This window comes from Melozone crissalis, unplaced genomic scaffold (genome assembly GCF_028551555.1).
Source record: "Melozone crissalis strain CALT ecotype California unplaced genomic scaffold, PUWL_Pcris_2 ptg000033l_1, whole genome shotgun sequence".
NCBI lineage: Eukaryota > Metazoa > Chordata > Aves > Passeriformes > Passerellidae > Melozone > Melozone crissalis.
In genome coordinates, this window is record NW_026535811.1 from 19027306 (window position 1) to 19046950 (window position 19645).

Below are 19645 nucleotides of genomic sequence, written 5' to 3' on the forward strand. Positions count from 1 at the left end.
TATTAAAATAATGTTTAAACAAATAATTTCTATTCTTTCCCACCACAATTTCCACCAAATAAAAAGATAGTTGGATTCCTTTTTACTTCCAACAAAAGATTTGCAGCACATTTCAAGTACAAAAAAAAATTTCTAGAGATGTTTTCAGGCCCTTTATAAAATTCTGAAAATTAGAACCAAAGTGATTTTGGCATTTGAAAGGTGAACAGCCTCATATACTGAAATTATCAGTTGGTCAAAATGTTCAGAGCTAATCTTCTCCTCCCACTTCTTCCTTGCCTTTACTTTAAACCCACCATCTTAAAAAAGAGAGGACCATATGGCTGGAACACTTTTCCATCCCAGGTAAGTGTTTCTGTCAAAGGATATTAAAACCAACCACCATGGGAACTGCTCAGACTTGCTGAGGCAGATGTAGTGTCCCTGCAGTCCCTACAGCCCCTTTTTCGGATCTGTTTGGGAATTCAACCACGAAGTGGTGCTGTTGCAAAAGCTAACCATTATAGAACATGCTCCCTGCTTTTAGAATAACCGAAGGTATGCATTAAACCCCATAAAATGTTCATGCATTTGCATGCTCACACGCATGTCTTCCCCATAAATATTCAATTTTTTATCATCAAATGAAATCACAGTGGTATTTGTTAATATGTAGGGGAAAATGCATGTCTTCAAAGTATATAAAATATCACATGTTTTGAAGTCTGGTCAAGTGCCTAATTAATCAGATCAATGTCTTGTAATTATCCCAATTAAAATCCCCAGAATTCAAAGGTTACTTTCTCCAGCATGCTTTGAGCAATGTTTCAGATTCTTCAAGACAGAACAGGGACTTGTTCAAAGTAATATTTTAATTATTTTTAAATTTTTTTTATTTTAAACTTTTTTTTTTCAGCACCTCAGATCCAAGGGCGACAGATAAAATAAGGTGACCATTTGTGAGCTGGATTGCTTCTTATTAAGAATTCAGAAACCTGCTTAAAGTGTGAAAGAAATCCACCTATTCTAAGGGTTAACATGAGGGAAGCAACCACCCCACACCCAGAATAACAGCTGAAGATATAGAAATACCTAGAAAGAAGCAGCTTCAGAACAACAGAAACATCTGTAGGGGAAAGGTTGGAAAACGGTAAGGACCAAACACGTCTCCATTTTCCCTGGCTGGGAAAACAGGCTGTCTACAATGCTTTTTGCAGTGCACACATATTTGGCAAGATTAAGGTGTCACATCTCAAATTACAAGGCGTCTGATTGCCCACAGACCCAGACAGAGGGCAAAACCCCTCCACTTGTGCAAGCTTTGGGAGGATTGCCTCCCGTCAGAGGTAGGCAGCCCTTCTGCCCAGGTCATTTGCTTCTATTTGCTTCTAGACTTCTTCTTTTGCTGCTTTTTTTTTTTTTCCTTTTTTTCTGTGGTTTTTTTTTTTTTTTTTTTTTTTTTTTTCACTACTGCAAATGTGAAGTTCCCGGGCTAGGGCTGCCTTCAGAGGCTTAACCCTTTGCCTACCTTCAGAGGAACGTTTGTTCGCCAGCCACAGGACGGTTTTCTATTACTAGCACTGTTTGTCTACTTCAGTAGATTAAAAGCTGAGTCACATTTTAGGTATTTCTCAGATCTGAATGCAGTGCTTGGGCTGGGTGGGGGATGCACAGGATTTAAGTCGAGTTCCCTCATCTTAGCTGAAAAAGCTCTAAATCAGATGGAAACAGCATTCAGGAACAGGGTGAGACAAAAACCATTGGAACTAGAGTTATACAAGTTTGAGGAGGTTTGGGGTTTTGTTTGTTGGTTTATTTAGTGGGAGGGGGGGTTGGTTTGTTTTTGTTTTTTTTTTTTTTTTTTTTGTTTGGTTTGCTTTTTTTTTAAATTGGCAGAGCAGCAAGTTTTAGTATAGAATTCTTAGGAGGTGGTGGTGGAAGATGACTTTTGTTCTCCATCTGGGTGAGAAAGGCGGAACTTGTGAGACAGACACAAATTGTGGAATCCCCTCAACAGGACCATTTAAATTGCAGAATCCTCTAAATGGGATCACTTTATGCTTGAAAAATTCCAGAGAAAGGACAATTGCAACTAAGAACACCATCTGTATTTCAATCAATGGTGGTAAATATTTCAATAAAACTGTGACAACTTTCCAGGTAGATTAAAATGTCTTAAAGGTGATGATACAAAGCTTTGCTAGCAGTAGAGGGCTAATTATCTTTAAACAGGGAAGGGAAAGAGAAAAAAATCCATGGTTAAACAGGAACAGAAAAAACTTATTGAGCTAGTGAAAGTATTCTTTAAGGAAACAATTTGGTCACCCTTATGATTTAAAGTGTCACCTCATATCTTATATGACCACGTTCTTATGGTTATGACTCGCTCAATTAAGCTCAAATCAAACAGAAAAGAAAGATGACTTAAGCATGTAAATTTAGAGAGAGACTTAGAGGCATGCAGCTAAATTTATCAGCCATCTCTGTGAGCGATCTCTCTAAATAAAAAGTTTGGGAACCAGTCGCTGCTGGTTGCTGATGAACTTTCCATGTTTTTGGCACTTGCCATCCTTAATGGACAAATCTGCAAGTCAAAAGAGGAGGAACTGTACACAAATCCATTCTAAAGTCTGTTCTTAACAGTGAGTGTTTCTCCCAGCACTTCTTTTTGTGTCATGGCGGGTGACTTCCTTGACAAAAATACTGACTGAAGAAATAAATTTGTCAAAGATTTGCAAATAACTGGAAAAAAACATTAAAAGGGAAGTCAGAGAAAAAAACATTAAAAGGGGGCAGGGGCTTGTGGCACTGTAGCTCTGTGTCTCTATTTCACCTGCTTGACATGTCCTACAGTGACTTGTGAACACTGGTAGGAATAGCAGCACATGCTGGCAGTGTGAGCAAAGGGTGTGCGTGTGTGTGCATGTGGGAGACAGAGGGAGCGTGGGGGACAGAGGGGCAGGAAGGGGGGAGTGGATGGACCATTAGAGTGCAAACGCAGAGACATTCCTGCAATAAAATACTCGTCTGCTGAGAATCTCAGTCTGGAAGGGATGGTGGTGATTTAACAAAAGAATTCTCTAAAACGTTCCCTGGTGCTAATAATGTTCTTTAAAATATGAAAAGGTTTTGCCAGGAAGAGGAATAAAGCCATCAATTGGATTTGGGGGAAAAAAAAAAAAAAGGAAAAAAGGCACAGGATGTCTTCGTAGAGCACACAGAGGGAAAAAGAACCTTTATGACAGTATTGCCATTTTCAAAAAAATGCCTCATTCTCTGAATTTCCCCAGCCGTGCAAGGTTGTTATAAATGGTAGGTCGAGAAAGCAAAGTGTGGCAATAAAGGGGTTAATCCACGAAGCACAGAGCCATCTGGCTGAGCTGGTTTGTTATAATCGAGCAGATTATGTTCACAGGACTCAGAGTTTAAGGCTCCTCTCCCATAGAGCAACTCTCCACAACCCAAGCAGACCAACTTTGGGACTTTGAATGAACATATTTACATCCACCTTTCTCTTCATGTCGACTTTTCTGGAAACATTCACACGGATGCCATGGTTACTCCTACCACGGTAAGGGAAATTTGACATTTTCTAATGGGGTCCTAAGAGGGCGGGGAGGGGGGGGGGGGGGTCCTTTAAAGAAGTATAATGGGGAGGAGGTGCGGGTCTTGTAAGTGGTAGATGTGTCCCAAATGTTGCCTTTCCCATTGTACCTCCTCCTTCCCTCACCCCTACTTGCCCCATAGTTTGCTTCAGTCCTAGGGTTCCCCTCTCCTCCTGCTCCTCACGCTGTTGTTTGAGTCCCTGGAAAGAAAGTGGTGAAGGAGAAATGCAAGGTGCTACAGGAAATCTGATTTAAGAGGCAAAAGCAAAGGAGACTTTAGGTTTTGTCTTAAGAGGGAGACCAGCAAGTTCGGATATAACAAAAGGGATTGAAAATCTTGACCGTGGTTTGCAAGAACCAGCCTCAGCACACATAGCAAGCTTGCCCTCCGGCAAAGTTAGCGCCCGTGACAAGCAAAGCCAAAATTCCCAATTCCTAGACCTTGCCTGCCACAGGTAACCAGCTTCACTGGAGCTTTCATACTTTGTGTGTATGCCAGACACTGAAACCCTCTTCATGACCTTTGAATTAATCCTCATTCTCTTTAAACCCAAACACTAAATTCTGTGGGAAGAGCTGGAGATCAAAAGATTCCCTGCACATCTGTGTCTAGGTGAAAAAGATACACTCACTCTGTGCTGGAATAGCAGGGAAACTATTCTTACACTGCAGCTCCCAGCGTTTGGTGAGTACCTTCTAGGAATGCAGGAGACAACTAATCAACAGAGATGCACATCTAGAGAGCAAAATAGAAAGCTGTTTCTCATCTAAGCAGCTGAAATGCAGCTTGAAGCGTCAGTTACTGGCGAGTCCTTATGGAGACACCAAACTGCTCTTAGCCAAGAGGGGAAAAAGTCCTTGAATGGTTTAGATACTTTTCTGATCAGTTCTTAATCCTTTATTAAAATAAATGGGAAAGCTATATAAAAGCTATAACTATAAATATGCAGTATCTGGAGAGATGGATATTTTGGATTGAATAGGTCTGCTATGTGTGCATTGTCTGGTTCCTATATTGCAAAACCAGTTATTTAGAGATGACTCTGTGTGTGTGTGTGTGTGTGTGTGTGTGTGTGTGTGTGTGTGTGAGGGGTTACTTCTCCCCCTCCCCCCTTTTTAAATAGACAGGGATGTATATTATACAGTCCAGAGGATTGTTGTGAGCTACAGTCTTTCAGAAAACACTCTTTGCTCTCAGGCTCACGTGATTTGTTGCATGAGGAGTGCAAATGGCATGTAAAGTTTTGCCTTTGCATTTGTGCCTTCAGGAAAATATCCAGACAAGTAGGAGAGGCACTTTCAGGCGCAGAAATACGTGATATGTGCAAGCTTGCAAGTAGAGAAGTGGCACAAGAAGCACCTATAAATGGGATGCAAGGAAAAGGAAAATCTAATAGTAAAGAAAAAGAAAAAAGAAAAAGAAAAAGAAAAAGAAAAAGAAAAGCCTTGCCAGACAAAAGCAGAGCAGCAGAGAATGAGAGAATGGAAGAGCTCAGCATGGTCCCAGCTGCTGGTAGTAAAAAGACTGGTCTGAGATACACGTGTAAATACCAGGGACTCTGTGTCTGAGCATGGTGGGGGGACAAAATCCAGGCATGATTGCAGGTGGAGCCAAAACATGGGGAGAAGTGGAGGTACCAGCAGAGCCAGCAGGGGGGTGCTTTGTGTACATGTTGAAGTATGCAGAACACGTAGGTTTAAGGGGTTTTGGTTTTGTTTGTATTGTTCTGCTGTGGGTTGGAGTGTTTTTCTCTTTAGGGAACAAAAAATGAAATGGTGCACATAAAGGTATATAAAAACTGGAGGGAAGGTGTAATACCACACAAATAAAGTGCTACATGTTCACTGTTGTGCACTGGGGTAATAAAGGCAGGTGAGACATGCAAAGGTGGTCAGCTTGAAAGGGAAACTGCTGCACATCAACTGGAAAAAGAGGATCTTTGTGGGTGGCAGAAAGTTTAGGAGCTCACAAGAGGAAGTAATACGAGAGAGAGATGGGAAGAGGTACAGGCCGGAGGCTGAATGAGGATATGAAAGGGACATACAAGGATGGTAGGGTCTGCAAGGGGGAGGTTGAGTGTGGAGTGGGACTGGAGGGAGAAAAGTGAAAGCACAAAGGATGTTTGGAGGAGGAGTTAAAATGTGAAGTATTAGCTATTTGGAGAAAGGTATGGAAAATAATCTGCTATATGATGCTTGTGGGGGGCGTCAAAAGGAGACACCTTTGATTCTGTCAAGAAATAGATATGGGGATGTATTTACAAGGAAGGTATCAGAGTATGAAAGGCAAGGCTTGCATGGTGATGGAAACATGTGCCGAGCACAGGAACACAGAGGGAAAAATTAGCTGTATGGAGATAGGGTGTGATGAGGGGATGAGGGAAAAAGGGTCCTGTAAGTATGTGAAGGGGTAACTAATTAGAGATATTTCAGATCAGGCTGAAAGTCTGCTGGAGTGTGCTGCCTGCCTGTAAGAGAAAGAGAACTGGGGAAAAAGCCATGGGGAAATGGTAAAAAGAAATTCAAGAGAGTGGAAGTCACAGGGGCAGGATGAACTACAGCAAGGATATAAAGCCATGGCAGGTGTTGAGGAGCATGAGAATGAGGAAAAATTAAGGAATGTAGGAGGCATGAATGAGGATGAAATGAAGACCTATGTTTTCTGTAATGCCTAGGAAAGAGGTGGTTTAGAGGAGATACAGGGCGAGAGCAGAGAGTGAAGGGAAATTTGGGGGTGTGTTTCTTAGTAGGCAAAGAGAGGGAGTGGTGCAAAGGTGCAGTGGTTTGTTCAGCAGAACTGGGGATGCCTCTTTGCTGGGGAGTAGGAGCAACACAGGGAAAGAATCGGCAGTAAGTTACAGGGGAAGCAGTTGGGGCAAGGAGCAGCAAGCAAGGAATAATGGGAAGACTGTGGGAGGAGGAGAACATACACAAACAAAAAGGAGCAATTTTCTGTTGCAACAGACGTAACAAATGTGTTTATATCTCTGTGGTAGGTACTGGCTGAGTGAAACAGCAAGAGGGAATGGAACAAATGTGCTGGTGGAGAAATGGCTGTCGACATAAAGGGGTGGGAGGAGAAGGAATGGGAGGAAAATCTACCTGGAAGGCTGTATAAGCCACATGGCTGTGCTGAGGCCAAAAGTAAAGTGTGAAGTGTGTGAGGAGGCGAGTGGAGTTGGGAGCTGTAGGGCATGAGGTGGAAGTGGATGGGAATGACAGTTCCTGTTATAAGGAGTGAGGAGCTCAGTGTGGGTTGACACACAGCAGTGTGAGAGTGAGGAGGGGACCTGTCAGGCTGGGCCTGCTTGCAAGGGCTGTGCAAAGGAAGGTGAAGGGAGGGAAAAGTTGTGTCTGATAAGAGAGATTTGTGTACACAGCATGCTCAAAGGAAATGAGGGAAGTACAGGTGATAATTGCAGACCTGGGTGTGGGGAGAAGGAAAACCACTTATGGGGGGAGGAAGAGTGATGAGGAGTGAGAAAAAGTTTATGAAGACTTAAGGCATCTCTCATTATCTGCCTCTTGCTGTGAGGGAGGTTAAGTGTGCAAGGAGCCCTAGGTGCATGCAGTGCAACAGGAGAGTAGATTGGGAGTTTAGTGCAAGGGCACAGGTGAATCCATACAGACCTTGGTGACAGGCACAAGGATACACGGAATGCACAAGGGACAGGGGTGAATATGTTCGGTGGGTGCTGTGCTTATGTGTTCTGTGGGACTGGCAGAGTTGTAGGTGATGAGGACAATCCAGGAGGAAGCTGAAACCCCTGAGGGGTGTGTAAGAGCCTTGGGTTGCTGTAAGAGATGAAGGCCTGTGTGCAAGTCCCAAAGAGCCACCCAGGAGGCCATGCTGACGTGGAGGGTGGCTACCAGAGGCTAAGTGGAGCATCACGTGTCCATTGTGTTTGTGGCAGAGCTCTCCATGTCGAAATCACTTACATAAGGCCAGCACCAGGGTTGAGTTTCGTGAGTGCTAGGAAAGCAATGTTTGCATTGAGAAGAAGGGTAGGAAAGGATGACTAACCAGGAAAATGGTTTGGTGCGTGGGTAGCAATAGGACCTGACGTGCTCTAGATGTACCTGCCTTCTGCATGACTTGCACAGCATGCAGGCTCTCCTCTAGAGGTTTTTTGCACACTTTTTTGAAGAAGGTCTGAATAATCCTTAGAAAATCCCAGTAGATTTAACCATGATATTTAAACCAGTTTCATTCAGAATCATACCAATGTACCTTATTTTCATACGTTAAAACCTCTGAATACTGCTCCTGGCACAAAGGGCAGAGAGGTTTCTCTGGGACAAGTTAACAGGGCTCTTGGACGAACAACCATTGGGCTGAAGCACACAGAAGGACTACAGATGTCAGTCGAAGGAAGGAGGAAAGCACTGGCTTTCTCCATGGCTTGAAGCAGTTCTGGAGTAATGTGCAGTTGGTTGAGGGTTGAAAACATAAGATTCATCTTGGGTGTCAGAGAGAAGCACTAGGAACTTATTTCCCTTCAAAACAATTGCATTTATTGACAACAGCTGTTCTTCAAATCTTGTCTAAAAACACCTTCAAATTGTGTGGCTCGCCTAGGACTTTGGGTTCTTCTACACAGAGTAGGGAAGTGTTTGTTTCCACCCACAGCAGGTGTAGCTGGTGAGAAGATTGTGAGTAATCCTGTGGAACTTGCACTGGAAGAAGTCAGTCTGATCACACAGAACCTCTAAACTTAAAGGTTGAAGCCACTGAGCCCAGACCTTAAATAACATCAGTCCCATGGACTATGGTTCATAGATTCCTTTTCTGTTCATTCCAAGGACAAATTCCTGGTAAAATAAAACAAGCAGCCTGTGAAATGATAAGCAATTAGTGTTCATGTAGCCATAGGTTGTGTTGGGAACCCATTGTCCCATATTTTACACTGGTTTCCCACTGCAGAGTCCAGATCAAGCTCTCCAGCAGGATAATTTTTCCTGGCAGTTTTTGCAGCTGGTTGCAATCTGTGGGGAGGACCTTTCTTCTCTGCTGGGAGTGAACTTCCCACCATGGCAGGCTGCAGGTGGAGGGAATGGTGAAGCAGTTGTCCATGAGGGGGAGATGCAGTCTCAGACACTGGGATTCAGATGGGCTGATACCACACAGCCTGCTCAGCCCACTGCCACCAGTGTCCCCCTGACCTCTGCTCCCTGCACTAGGAAAATCAAAATCAAACAGTGGCATCAACCTGTCACCTGGCTGAGAAAAGAGAAAGGGATCGATGGGTTGTGGCAGGAAAGGGAACAAAGCAAGAGTGAACAAGCTGTGCTCAGTGTGGAGAACGTGGGGCATTTGTGCCTGCCTGCATCCTTTGCAGCCATGACACAACCAGAGAAATCTGCTTGTAAGGGGCTGGAACATCTGGGTGTCCATGCAGATGTTTGACTGGCCATGTGTGTGTCTCCTGGTGGGTATCCAGGAGCAGCCAGTTGGAAGGACTGATGGAGAGGGATGGCAGCTGTTGCTATGTGGGAGGGTCTTCATGCATCTGTCAGTGAGGGATGGGGGGATCCGTCACTTTCTGAGGGGACAGATGGGGTGTGTGTGTGAAGAGAGAAGTGCTAAGGGTGGATATGGAGTAGTTTCAAGGTTGTGAAATGAGTGCTAGGAGCAACATCCACAGCTATCCTCCTGATTGTATCACAAGCCTTAAGTCCATAGGGGAGGAGCAGTCCTATACAGGAAACCTCGAGGGAGATTGCACTTCCCAAGGAGATAAGAAAACCCTCATTCAAGCATGCTGTTCAGTTCAGAGTCTCCTTCTCTCCTTCACACAATACAAGCAAGCCAGGAAAGGTGGCCTTTTCCTTTAGGGCAGCAAGCACTTGAAAGATCACAGCAGGACCATATACTCCTCCCTCTCTGATCTTTCCCTGCTGCAGTCTCCTCTCCACTTCTTCACACACATGAGGAAGAGTCTTTCCCAGCTCGGCCTCTGGGTTTGTGTGGGGAATTCCCATCTGAGGGAATGCGTGACCGAGCTGCCACGTGGGGAAAGGCTGTGTGTCTGCGCATTTGAAACAGAATTTGCTGGTTGTCATCTCAGGCCCAGAGGAGACTGGTGGTTGCATTTCAGGGCACACAGGAAGGATGGCAGGCTGTTCCAAGTTTCCATCAGGCAGAGCAGGAGTCGCAGCTTGTGTAGCCATGAAAATCCACACATTCTGTGGAGCAAAGTCCACTTATCTGTTAAATAACTTATCTGCGTTATCTGTTTAAAAAGCCTACACCAGAAGTGATGAAAACACACTGGAAGGATTGCAATCCACAGGGTAAGATTTGCATCAACTTCTCCAACATTTCCAATGTGCATGTTGCCCATAATGGAACCACAGCAAAAAATGTGCTTCTTCTCAGTTGATCTTTCATACATTCCAGCAATAAATTCCTGTATTTTGAGTCTGACCCTGCTATAGATTTTACATGTTTAATCATACAATAGCTGAGTTAGCATGTGAGAATCTAGTTAATTCAAAAATATATATTTCTAGGCATTGCCTTAAAAAAATTCAACCACGTTTGCCAAAAATCTGAATCTATACAATCAGAGGTAATTCACAGGGAACTGTAGAGCTGCAGAAGGAAGAAGTATTTTGTATCTACATGAATTCAGGTTGTGAGTGTGAAATTTAAGCCAAACCACTTCTTTTGAAGATCTCTGTGGTTAGACAAGTTTGAATACAGCATCCTCTCTGGTGAATTCTGCCTCACCCAGGAGATAGACACAGTTGCAAGACAAAATCAGCTTCTCTCCCCTCCAGAGATGAGAATTGGGCAGTATTTGGTTTCTGCTCCAAACCAAGATGAGATTCTCTTAGCCTTTAGGTGCCAAATATAGACCTCATAAATCTGATGGAGACCAAACAGAGTTGTTAAGAGGGAGGCATCATTTCATGTGCTGAGGGGCCTTTCCTGGATTTGTACATTTAAAAGTTAAAAAATATTTACCTGCTTCAGTGTTTTCACCTCCTGTGAGAGGTAAAACGATATCCTCCGCTCATTTCTCAAACAATTTGCACAGTCAGATTTTACATGACTGGCTTTCCAAATGGATGTTGCAGAGAACTCCATAACATTAAAAAAATCTTCCTGAAAAGGGGGTTTTTCTTTGTTGTTTATCCAGATTTGCCTGTTGTCCCATTTAGATCCCCTAACATCTTGACCAACTTTCCTTCTTTGCAACTGTTTTCTAAAGGTATCCCTCATATATTTTACTTAAGCTGTCCTTTGTTCAAGCTCATTCTTTTCTTACAGGGTTAATATGACTTTTTTTCTTCTAAGCATTTCTTTCAATTTCTTAATTATGTTTTTTCAGTTTTCTGACTTCCCTCAATTTCATCCAAAACTTTGTGGTACCAAGGCATTCAGGAATAAAAGTGATGTTCCAAAACCAGGAGACCTCTTTCCTCTATTTGCCTGCCTTCTGCAATCACACTGACTTTTTGCACTCACTATTTTTCTCTTTTGTGTCTCCCTTCTACTGCAAAATAACTTCAGTCTAATAAATCCAGCACTAATTCCTTGTTTAAATCATGACTAATTTTCAGTATTATAGCTTTCCAACTTTCTCCCTAACATTTAATTCGGTGGCTCTGAATTGATTTTTCCTAGACATATAATCTTAGGCCTTTCTCATCTGAATCTGTTATTTTCTGCATTTTTCTAACAAATGTCTGTCCTTCTATGTAGCACTTTCTTCTATCCTTTCCATCCTTTCTATCCATTTGTAGCCTGTTCCTTCTCCCATTTCATGTTTCTTCAGCTCTACTCTTTAACACTTTCAGATTGAGATGATTTTTGAGGTCCCTTCCAACTCAAACCATTCTATGTTTCTATGATTTCCACAGAGTAAAACTCTTTATGATAGAGATAAAACCATCTCATCATATAGGGACACCTTTAGAAAATACTGCCTCAATATGTCTTTCTTCCTAGATATGCTCCAGATGAAACTAGAACAAAGTATTAATTTATTTATACAAAATATATACAAAATGTATGCATTAATTAATCTGGGCAGAGACTTTTTTTCTGCTCAGAGAAAATGTCTGTGTTCAAACTGCCTTTCTGTGTTCCCGTGCTGTTCAAACTGCCTTTTTAAGTCTTTAACTTAGGAAGTATGTTTAGTTTTCCTGTTGAAAGACAAACCATCACAAGCTCTGAGAAAAGAGAAACAATCTAAATACTACTGCAAGATGAGTTTTTGGGGAGTTGTTGTTGTTGTTGTTGTTTTACTAAAAAAAAAGAAAATAAACAAAACATTCATGGAGTTAAATGTTGCCCTGAGAAGTTAAAGCTGCTTTTCACATCTACCAGGATAGGGAGTAGTCTCCCTTGGAAAAGTTTGAGTTTTGGGGAAACAGAAATGGTTTAAAATCCAGTGATTTTTTTTCCTGTCTTTCTTCTAGTAGGAAATCTTCCTGTGAATTTTTTTTCCCCAGAGGTTCTCATTTGCCTCATTCCTCCGAAATACAAGCTTAATTTTCAGCATCATCTGTTTTTTGAACCATCGTTATCAAATCTTATTGATTTAGTTGTCCTTTGATGAGTTCATTTTTTTACCTCAATCTTTCTTTGCACCTCTGGTTCAGACTGTGCCTTTCCTGACCCTGGTTTGACACCAGCACTTCCACTGATTCCAATGCATTTCTGATTAACACAGTATCAGGGCAAACATGGCAAAAACCCACCTGACTGCAGGTCAAATTCTGCTCTCAGTTGCACCCAGGAAATCTTACCAATATTTGTGAGGCTGTTACTTTGAATTTGTGTCTTGGGGTTTGTTTTTGGGGATTTTTTAAACCATGAGTGCACATCCAAAGCATTTTAGTATGTTGAGCCATAGAAATCAGAGAAGGGGAGAGAATATGCCTATATTTGATAAGTAGTATTTTGATTGGAAAAATTGCAACAAATACCTTTTTTTTTTTGCTGTTGTTGGAATTTGTCAGTTCCTCAGAGACCAAGCATTTCCCCACTTGTTCTAATAAATCTCAATTAAGTCTCTGTGGACACCAAAGTTTAAAAACCTTTAAGGCTTCTCCCTTGCTCAGAACCCTGTGTCCTTGTTGACTCATCCACCAGCCATCCACAGACCAGGGAATTGGTACTTGGAGCTACAAGGACAAAGCCAGTGAAGCACATTAGCCTAGAGAAAACAAGGACATGATGCTTCTACCTCACAGGGACTCTTGGACTCAGGAGGCAAAGAGAAATTCCTCAGCACTGGAGAATTAAATGCAACAAAATTCATCTCTAGTTCAGTCTAATATCTCCTAATACGGTCTGTCTCTCTAAGATCTCAGCCAGCCAGATAGAATATTTTTCAAAGCTCTGTCATGTCTAATTTTAAATTCATCAAGTGACTGGGCTTCTACCACTCCACTTAAAATTTTCATACCATCTCCCATCCAGCTTGAGTGCCATTCATTACTTCAGGATTGAATGCTTTCCCATGGACAAGTTGTTAGCAACAACACAGTCCTGGGTGGCAGTAGGACAGCTGGCAAGAGACCATTTTAGACAAGTGGTTTGGTTTCAATGTTATTTTTTCTTTAGTTAAATTCTAGCAGTTACCTTTTTGTGATGGCATTCCTTGAGGAAAAAGTGAAAATAAAATGTGTCATTGTTGGAAGTAACAGAAATATTTTATATAAATAGCCTGTTCTTGGAGAACAGCTCTTTCTCAAAAGAAAAGTTGCACTGGTGAGGGACAGGATGAGAGGAAATGACCTCAAGCTGTGCCAGGGTAGGTTTGAGTTGGACATCAGGAGGAAATTCTTCATGGAAAAGGTGGTCATGCATTGGAAGGGGCTGCCCAGAGAGGTGGTGAATCCCCATCCCTGCAGGTCTCCAAGGGACGACTGGACCTGTCACTCGGTGCTCTAGGCTGGGTGACAAGGTGGTGTTTGGTCACAGGCTGGACTCGATGTGGACTCGATGATCTGGATGTTTTTTCCAACCTCAGTAATTCTGTGGTTCTCTGAAAAGCTCAGTACCATCTCCTCAAGATGGTGGGTATGTCTGTAGCCTGGCAGCAACCTGGACAGTGTTCCAGGAGGCAACTCCATACAAATTACCAGGCTTCCACCTTCCCTCATGGAGAGTCTCCAGATTCTCCAATCTATTAGCAAATCTGCACCAGGATAATCAACCTTATTTCTACTTGGATAGCAGTGCAAAGCTCTCCAGAGACACCCAAAGACACCCTGCAGGCTGCTGTAAAGACATCCTGCTATATAAAGCCGCTCTGGTGGAGCTGCAGAGACAGCCGTGTATGAGCCAGCACACCTCCAGGGTGAGCACAGAGGACAGTCCCTTGCTCTGCCAGGCCAATGTAAACACCCTGAGGCTCCTCTCAGGTATCCAGACTGCTTGGTGAGGCACATGAACCAAGCTACAGCCTTTTTCCAGCTTCTTTTAGGCCAACATGATCCTTTAGGATGACTGGAATCAGAAATCTTCCTGGTCCTCTACAGGAATCACAGAATGGTTTGGGTTGAAAGGGACCTTAAAAATCATCCAATTCCAAACCCTCTGCCATGGGCAGGGACACCTTCCACTATCCCAGCTTGCTCAGAGCCCCATCCAACCTGGTCTTGGGCACTTGCAGGGACAGGGCAGCCACAGCTTCTCTGGGCACCCTGTGCTAGGGCCTCACCAACCTCACAGGGAACAATTTCTTCTAATATCTAACCTAAATTTCCCTTTTTAGTTTGAAGTCATTCTCTCTTACCCTGTCACTACAGCTCCTGATGAAAGTCCCCCTCCAGCTTCCCTGTATCCCCTTCAAATACTGGAATGTTCTGTGAGATCTCCACACCCTTCTCCTCCCTAGGCTGAACAGCTCCAGCTTTCCCAGCCTGTCTCCATAGGCAAAGTCCTCTTATCAACTCCAACAGTTCCATGTCCTTCTTCTGTTGGGGGCACCAGAACTGAATGCAAAATTCCAGGTGGGGTCTTACCAGAGCAGAGTACATATGGGCACCACAACCTTCCTTCAGCCAGGTCCATAAATTCAATCATTTTCATTTTTATTCATAAACATTCTAAATATTTATGGCTATCTAGGGAGATTTGTTTATTCCAATTGCTTTCTGAATTTTCTTCTGATAAACTATTTTTTTTGAGCAATACATGGAAAATTATAAACTACAAAGAAGCATCTAAAATTATTTTCTGGTTACCTGGCAGATTACCATTGATGGATTTCATTATGGGTTTTTTCCATCTTTTCCCATCCACAAGCTTCTATTTTTCTCTTGCTGAATATTCTTGAACAGCCAGTTGCTAACTCTGGAGATAACTAACTTAACAGAGGCCTAATTCTGACCCCACTTACATGGAAGAAGCCTAATGTAGCCCCAGGGAATAAGTTCATCTTGAGGCAGTGAAAATTTAGACCAGAGTCAAGACCTGAGAACTCAACAGAGAAACTATTGCCAATAGCCAGGGGAATGGCAGTGGTTCTGTCTGCAAAAAATTTTAAAAAAGGTTTTCTTAATGTAGGAACAGTTTTCCAACTGTAAACTAGCAAAGCTTTCTCCTAAATTCTGCTCTGACCTGTCAAAAATTATCTAATCACAGTCTGATACTGTTCTTGCTTGTTTGTTTGCTTCCTTGCTTGTTTTCTCCTCTCTTTTTACAAGAAGGTGTTGGTGTGGTGAGTCCAGCTCTCTCAATTTTTACATCCATAAAATTCTCATCCAGATGAATTATGTCAGACCAAATCTGAAAAATGAAACTCGGCATCCTACCTTTGATCTGAGGCAAATAATCATAGGTGCCATTGCCAGCCTTCCGCAGGAATGTGGTCCAGAGCAAAGGACTTGAAAAGAACCTCAAAGATACTTCTAAAAGCCATAAAATGTTTTAGCAATTTTGGGTTTTCCTCCCTTTTCCTTGCTGAAAAGGAACAGATGGGAACAGAAGTAAACTCTGCCATCTGGAAAGACTGAAGGATCAGTATGAAAAGAGCCAGGTGTCAAGTTTGTTCATCACCAGCCCAGTTTTGTCAATTATCAACATCAAAACCTTGTCTCAGCAAAGGCTGAATTACACTAAGGATGAATGATTTTGCAAAGCCATTTTTTCTGTATCTTTTTGCACCTAATTGTTCAGCTATCTCGAAAACTCCTGTTCTGAACAGAAAAGTGAAAGAGATTAATTTGAAGTTTTATTTCTTATGCCACAGGAAAGTGTCTGCCTTGGTCTTTCCTACTTTCCAATGAACATTGCAGTCTGGATTCCACTTAAAGTCAATTAACTCTGTCAAAACCTTTTAAAACTATGCTAAATTGAATTTCTATATAGGTAATTTGGACCTTGTTCTTATAACAGTTTGAAATGGAAATGTAGCACCTTTGGATGGGAAATCTGAAGCACAGAAGTCATTATAGCAATGTTTGGTCTCTGGAGTGTCTGAATCACTGACTTTTTTGCTTTAAATATTGGAAATTATAATTTCTATAACTTGTAAATATAATTTATATTATATATATATATATATATGTGTGCACTAACTGTACACAGAATGAGACTGAAGATGCCTTGCTCTTTATTTGAGTACATTTTCTTTTTTAAATTATGTTTTATTTAAATTTCATTTATGAGATTTCACAGCACCTTTGGTTTTAATCTTATTATTAATTCTCTATTCCTGCTTTGGGGTTTATATTGAGGGACATTTGAGCAAATAATTTCCCATCTGCATATCAAGGAGACTGATAATACAGTACCCAAAAAATACAAATAGGGCACCTGGAGTGATAGGGCAAGGGGAAATGCCTTCACACTGAAAAGGAAAATGTAGGTTAGATATTAGGAAGAAATTGTTCCTTGTGAGGGTGGAGAGGCCCTGGCACAGATTGCCCAGAGCAGCTGTGGCTGCCCCATCCCTGGCAGTGTCCAAGGCCAGGCTGGATGGGGCTCTGAGCAACCTGGGATAGTGGAAGGTGTCCCTGCCCATGGCAGGGGAGTGGAATGAGATCATCTTCAAGGTCCCTTCCCTTCCAATCCAAATAATTCTGTGGTTCTGTGACTCTCATATACATACATACATACATACATACATACGTGTGTGTGTGTGTGTGTGTGTGTGTGTGTGTGTATAAAGTTATCCAAGAGTTCCAATCACTTTTTCTTTTCTTCAGACATGAACAGAGACTGAGTTTCTTGGTAAATACCCTCAGCCCTCATTTGACATCTTTTGCAGAATTTTGTTTCTTTTTTGCAAAACATGTCTTTCCAAAAGCTGGAGCTGCATAAACTGGTACTGTTTTCCACGCATAATGCAATCCTTGATGCTTCTTTTAAAAGTTGGCTCTGATTGCCTTTTGTCAAATTTTGCCTGTAGTCTTCAATTATCTCCTGTGCCTGCATATTCCTATGAGTTTGTGGTTTGGTAACCTTGTCAGCTGTGACTGTCTTCTGGTTTTCCTCCAAAACATGCAATTTGTTTTGCTTCTGCTGTGCAACCTGGCAATTTTTCCTCTTTTTTATCTCTCTAAATATAAATCAGGAGTTTGTAGTACTCTTTTTTTTTTCCTTCAGTTTGATGTCTCTATACCCCAGTATCATCTGAGTAGATGATGTCCACAAGCTCCTCTAAAAATTCCTGAAAAAGATTCAAATATGTTGTGTAAAAAAAGGTTTCTCCCAAATTTTTTTCATCTTTATATAATGCTGATACCTTTCAAAATTTCTTTACCACTGTCTTTCTCTTCTTCTCCTGATACCATGATAATGAAATAAATCTATGACCTCTGACCAAGCCCCCAAAACCAAGTCCCCAGTTATTGCTGCTTATGTAATTTTTCAATGCATTCCTTATTTTTGTGAGAAGGCAAATTCTTGTTTGAATCCCTTCTGTTTGACTTCAGGAAAGGTTGGGCTCTTTGAGCACCTTTGGCATCTCTATTTTCTCATCATTGTCTTTCTTCTCTTCATGCTTTACATATGATCTTCTTTTGCTCATTTTTCTCCTTCTATAATGCACTGTGCCTTGGTGAGGGTTAGACAGAACTATGACCAAAGAAAAGGAATTAAGGGAAAAGGTACCCCTGCATTCCTCTTTCAAAAAGACTGAAAGTGAAACCATCCTTAATTGTTAAAATCAAGGTTGGATTTTTTTTCAAAGTTCTTTTGAGGAACAGAAAAACAATTATTTTATCAGACTTCTGCACTGCATCTCCATCTACTTAATCAGATGATGATTTAACAGGTTTTTTTACTTGCATTCCCATTTCATGAGAGACTTAATACTTCTGACCCTTGCTAAGTTCCCTCCTAGATGTTTGTACAGATTTAGTACAATGGTTGTGTCTTCACCTCAGAATTCCTTGTTCACAATTAAAACTGTGTCAACATTTCTTCAAGCTTGCTTCTTTTTCTCTTGACAATATCTAATTTCCTTGCAATAAAACTTTTTCTTCATGTAAAAAAGAATTATTTAAAAACCCCACAACAAGGAAAAAACATCAAACTTTAATCTACCGCCTAAAATGTGAATTTAAAGCAAGTTAAAAGGAAAGGATGTTAAATATCATCTTATCCCAACCCCCTGCCATGGGCAGGGACACCTTCCACTAGCCCAGGTTGCTCAGAGCCCCATCCAGCCTGGCCTTGGACACTGCCAGGGATGGGGCAGCCACAGCACTCTGGGCAACCTGTGCCAGGGCCTCAGCACCCTCACAGGAAAGAATTTCTTCCCAATATCCATGTAACCTTGCTCTCTGTCAGTGTGAAGGCATTTCCCCTTGCCCTGTCACTCCAGCCCTTGTCAAGAGTCTCTCTCCATCTTTCCTGTGGGCTCCTGCAGGTCCTGGAAGGCCACAATGAAGTCACTTCTTTACTCCAGGCTGAACAACCCCCAGTTCTAAAGCAATAACCACATGGCTAAAGAATATTTCTGTTCCAAAAAATATTTTCATATCTATTTTCTTATCATACCTAGTTTTTAACATTTATTTAGAAGCAACTGGGAGCCAGACCAGACTGTCTCTATGACGGGGCGTTCTGGAAGACCAGACACATCTTATTTATTTAAGTTTTTGTGTGTTCTGATGGCTACTTGCCCTAAAATAATTTGAAGACAACTTTCCTTTCTATTTCAGAAGGAAGATCAATCTGTTGTCCAGTTTAATTTTATTTATTGCATGTTGCAGTGAGGGAAGCACTTTTTCACAGTGTAAACCTGTGATCTTCAGTGCTGTCAGCCCCGTTTGTAGAGTCCTTTTACTCAGTGCCTCTGTAAACCCAGCAAACTCAAAAGTTTATAGTTAGGCCTTGATACTGGAAAAGAAATGCAATTATCTGAGTTGTTGATCAGTTCAGCTGTTTCAGAGGGATCAGCAGTCCCTCAGAGTTAAAATCATGCTATTGGACCAAAGCTTCCCAGGCTCCTTCACCCACAACAAGCTGGAACTTGCACTTACATGGAGTTTTAAGTGAGTAAATTCCTTTCCCCAGCTGGTTGTAGAAGGGTGTGCATCTGAAAAATGCAGCCCTTCTCACTGGGCATGGCTATGTGGGGCTTCCCCCCGCCCCCCTCCCAAAAATGCCCTGCGTTTTTATCAGGTGAGAATCTTCAAGTCATGCACAGAAGATACCAGGTGACTGACAGCTAGAGCTCACCACAGAAAAATCCCTTAAAATTCTTTAAAAATAATTGGACGAGCTTTACCATGTGTGTTTTAATTGCCAGGTTGTACTAACAACAACTCACCAGGATATGTGTTTTCATTTTGAACCCTTGCTCTGCAAATATCTTGGGGTGAGAATTTGTCGAGCAGTGTTCTGCCCGTGTCACGCCCAAACCAGTCTGAATGAATGCTCTAAGGAAAATTTCTTCAGCTGTAATTAGTAACGCATTGCTAGAACCCAGGTACTGCACATTTAAATACTCCTCCATTGGCTCTTATTAGTAATACATTGCTAAACCCCGGCACAGCCTTCTGACATCCATTCAGTTGTTTATTCACTCATTCATTCCCTTTTTCTTCTGTTTTGGGGAGCAAGTAGATTTCTTTATATTTTTCCA

At 41.9% G+C, this 19645-nt stretch overlaps 1 protein-coding gene across 1 annotated transcript in view; it reads left to right on the forward strand.

Annotated features, from left to right (window-relative positions):
* The first annotated feature begins 3414 nt into the window (after positions 1 to 3414).
* NTF3 (neurotrophin 3) overlaps positions 3415 to 19645 on the forward strand; it is a 46860-nt gene continuing 30629 nt past the window's right edge. Inside the window, exon 1 of the mRNA XM_054282190.1 lies at positions 3415 to 3550. Within this exon, the coding sequence (XP_054138165.1) occupies positions 3533 to 3550 (18 nt within the window). The 5' untranslated portion in view covers positions 3415 to 3532. The remainder of the gene's footprint in view (positions 3551 to 19645) is intronic.